This window comes from Merops nubicus, unplaced genomic scaffold (genome assembly GCF_000691845.1).
Source record: "Merops nubicus isolate BGI_N331 unplaced genomic scaffold, ASM69184v1 scaffold46831, whole genome shotgun sequence".
Classification (NCBI taxonomy): Eukaryota; Metazoa; Chordata; class Aves; order Coraciiformes; family Meropidae; genus Merops; species Merops nubicus.
In genome coordinates, this window is record NW_008591125.1 from 1 (window position 1) to 242 (window position 242).

Genomic DNA, 242 nt, shown 5'->3' on the forward strand with positions numbered 1-242 from the left:
ACCCCCAGCGCCCCCTTCTCCCCCTCCCCAGGGCACCGGCCCCTTCCCACCTCCTTCTCCCACCTGGAACTTCTCGGCCTCCCCTCGCTGCTCCTGCCACTGCCGGGCCAGGTTCTCTTCCAGCATCTCCTTCCGTGCTTTGAGCCCCGCCAGCTCCTTCTCCAGGTGCCTCAGCTGGAGCTGGCTCTGCTGGTTGTCCTCCACCGCCTTCCAGAGGTTCTCCTTGGACTGGCAGAGGGATC

The 242-nt window shown here is 66.5% G+C and overlaps 1 protein-coding gene across 1 annotated transcript in view; it reads right to left on the bottom strand.

Annotated features, from left to right (window-relative positions):
- Positions 1-63: 63 nt before the first annotated feature.
- LOC103782382 (tanabin-like) overlaps positions 64-242 on the bottom strand; it is a gene marked incomplete at its 3' end in the record, with an annotated part of 907 nt that continues 728 nt past the window's right edge. Inside the window, exon 3 of the mRNA XM_008950151.1 lies at positions 64-228. Coding sequence (XP_008948399.1) covers positions 64-228 — 165 coding nt within the window. The remainder of the gene's footprint in view (positions 229-242) is intronic.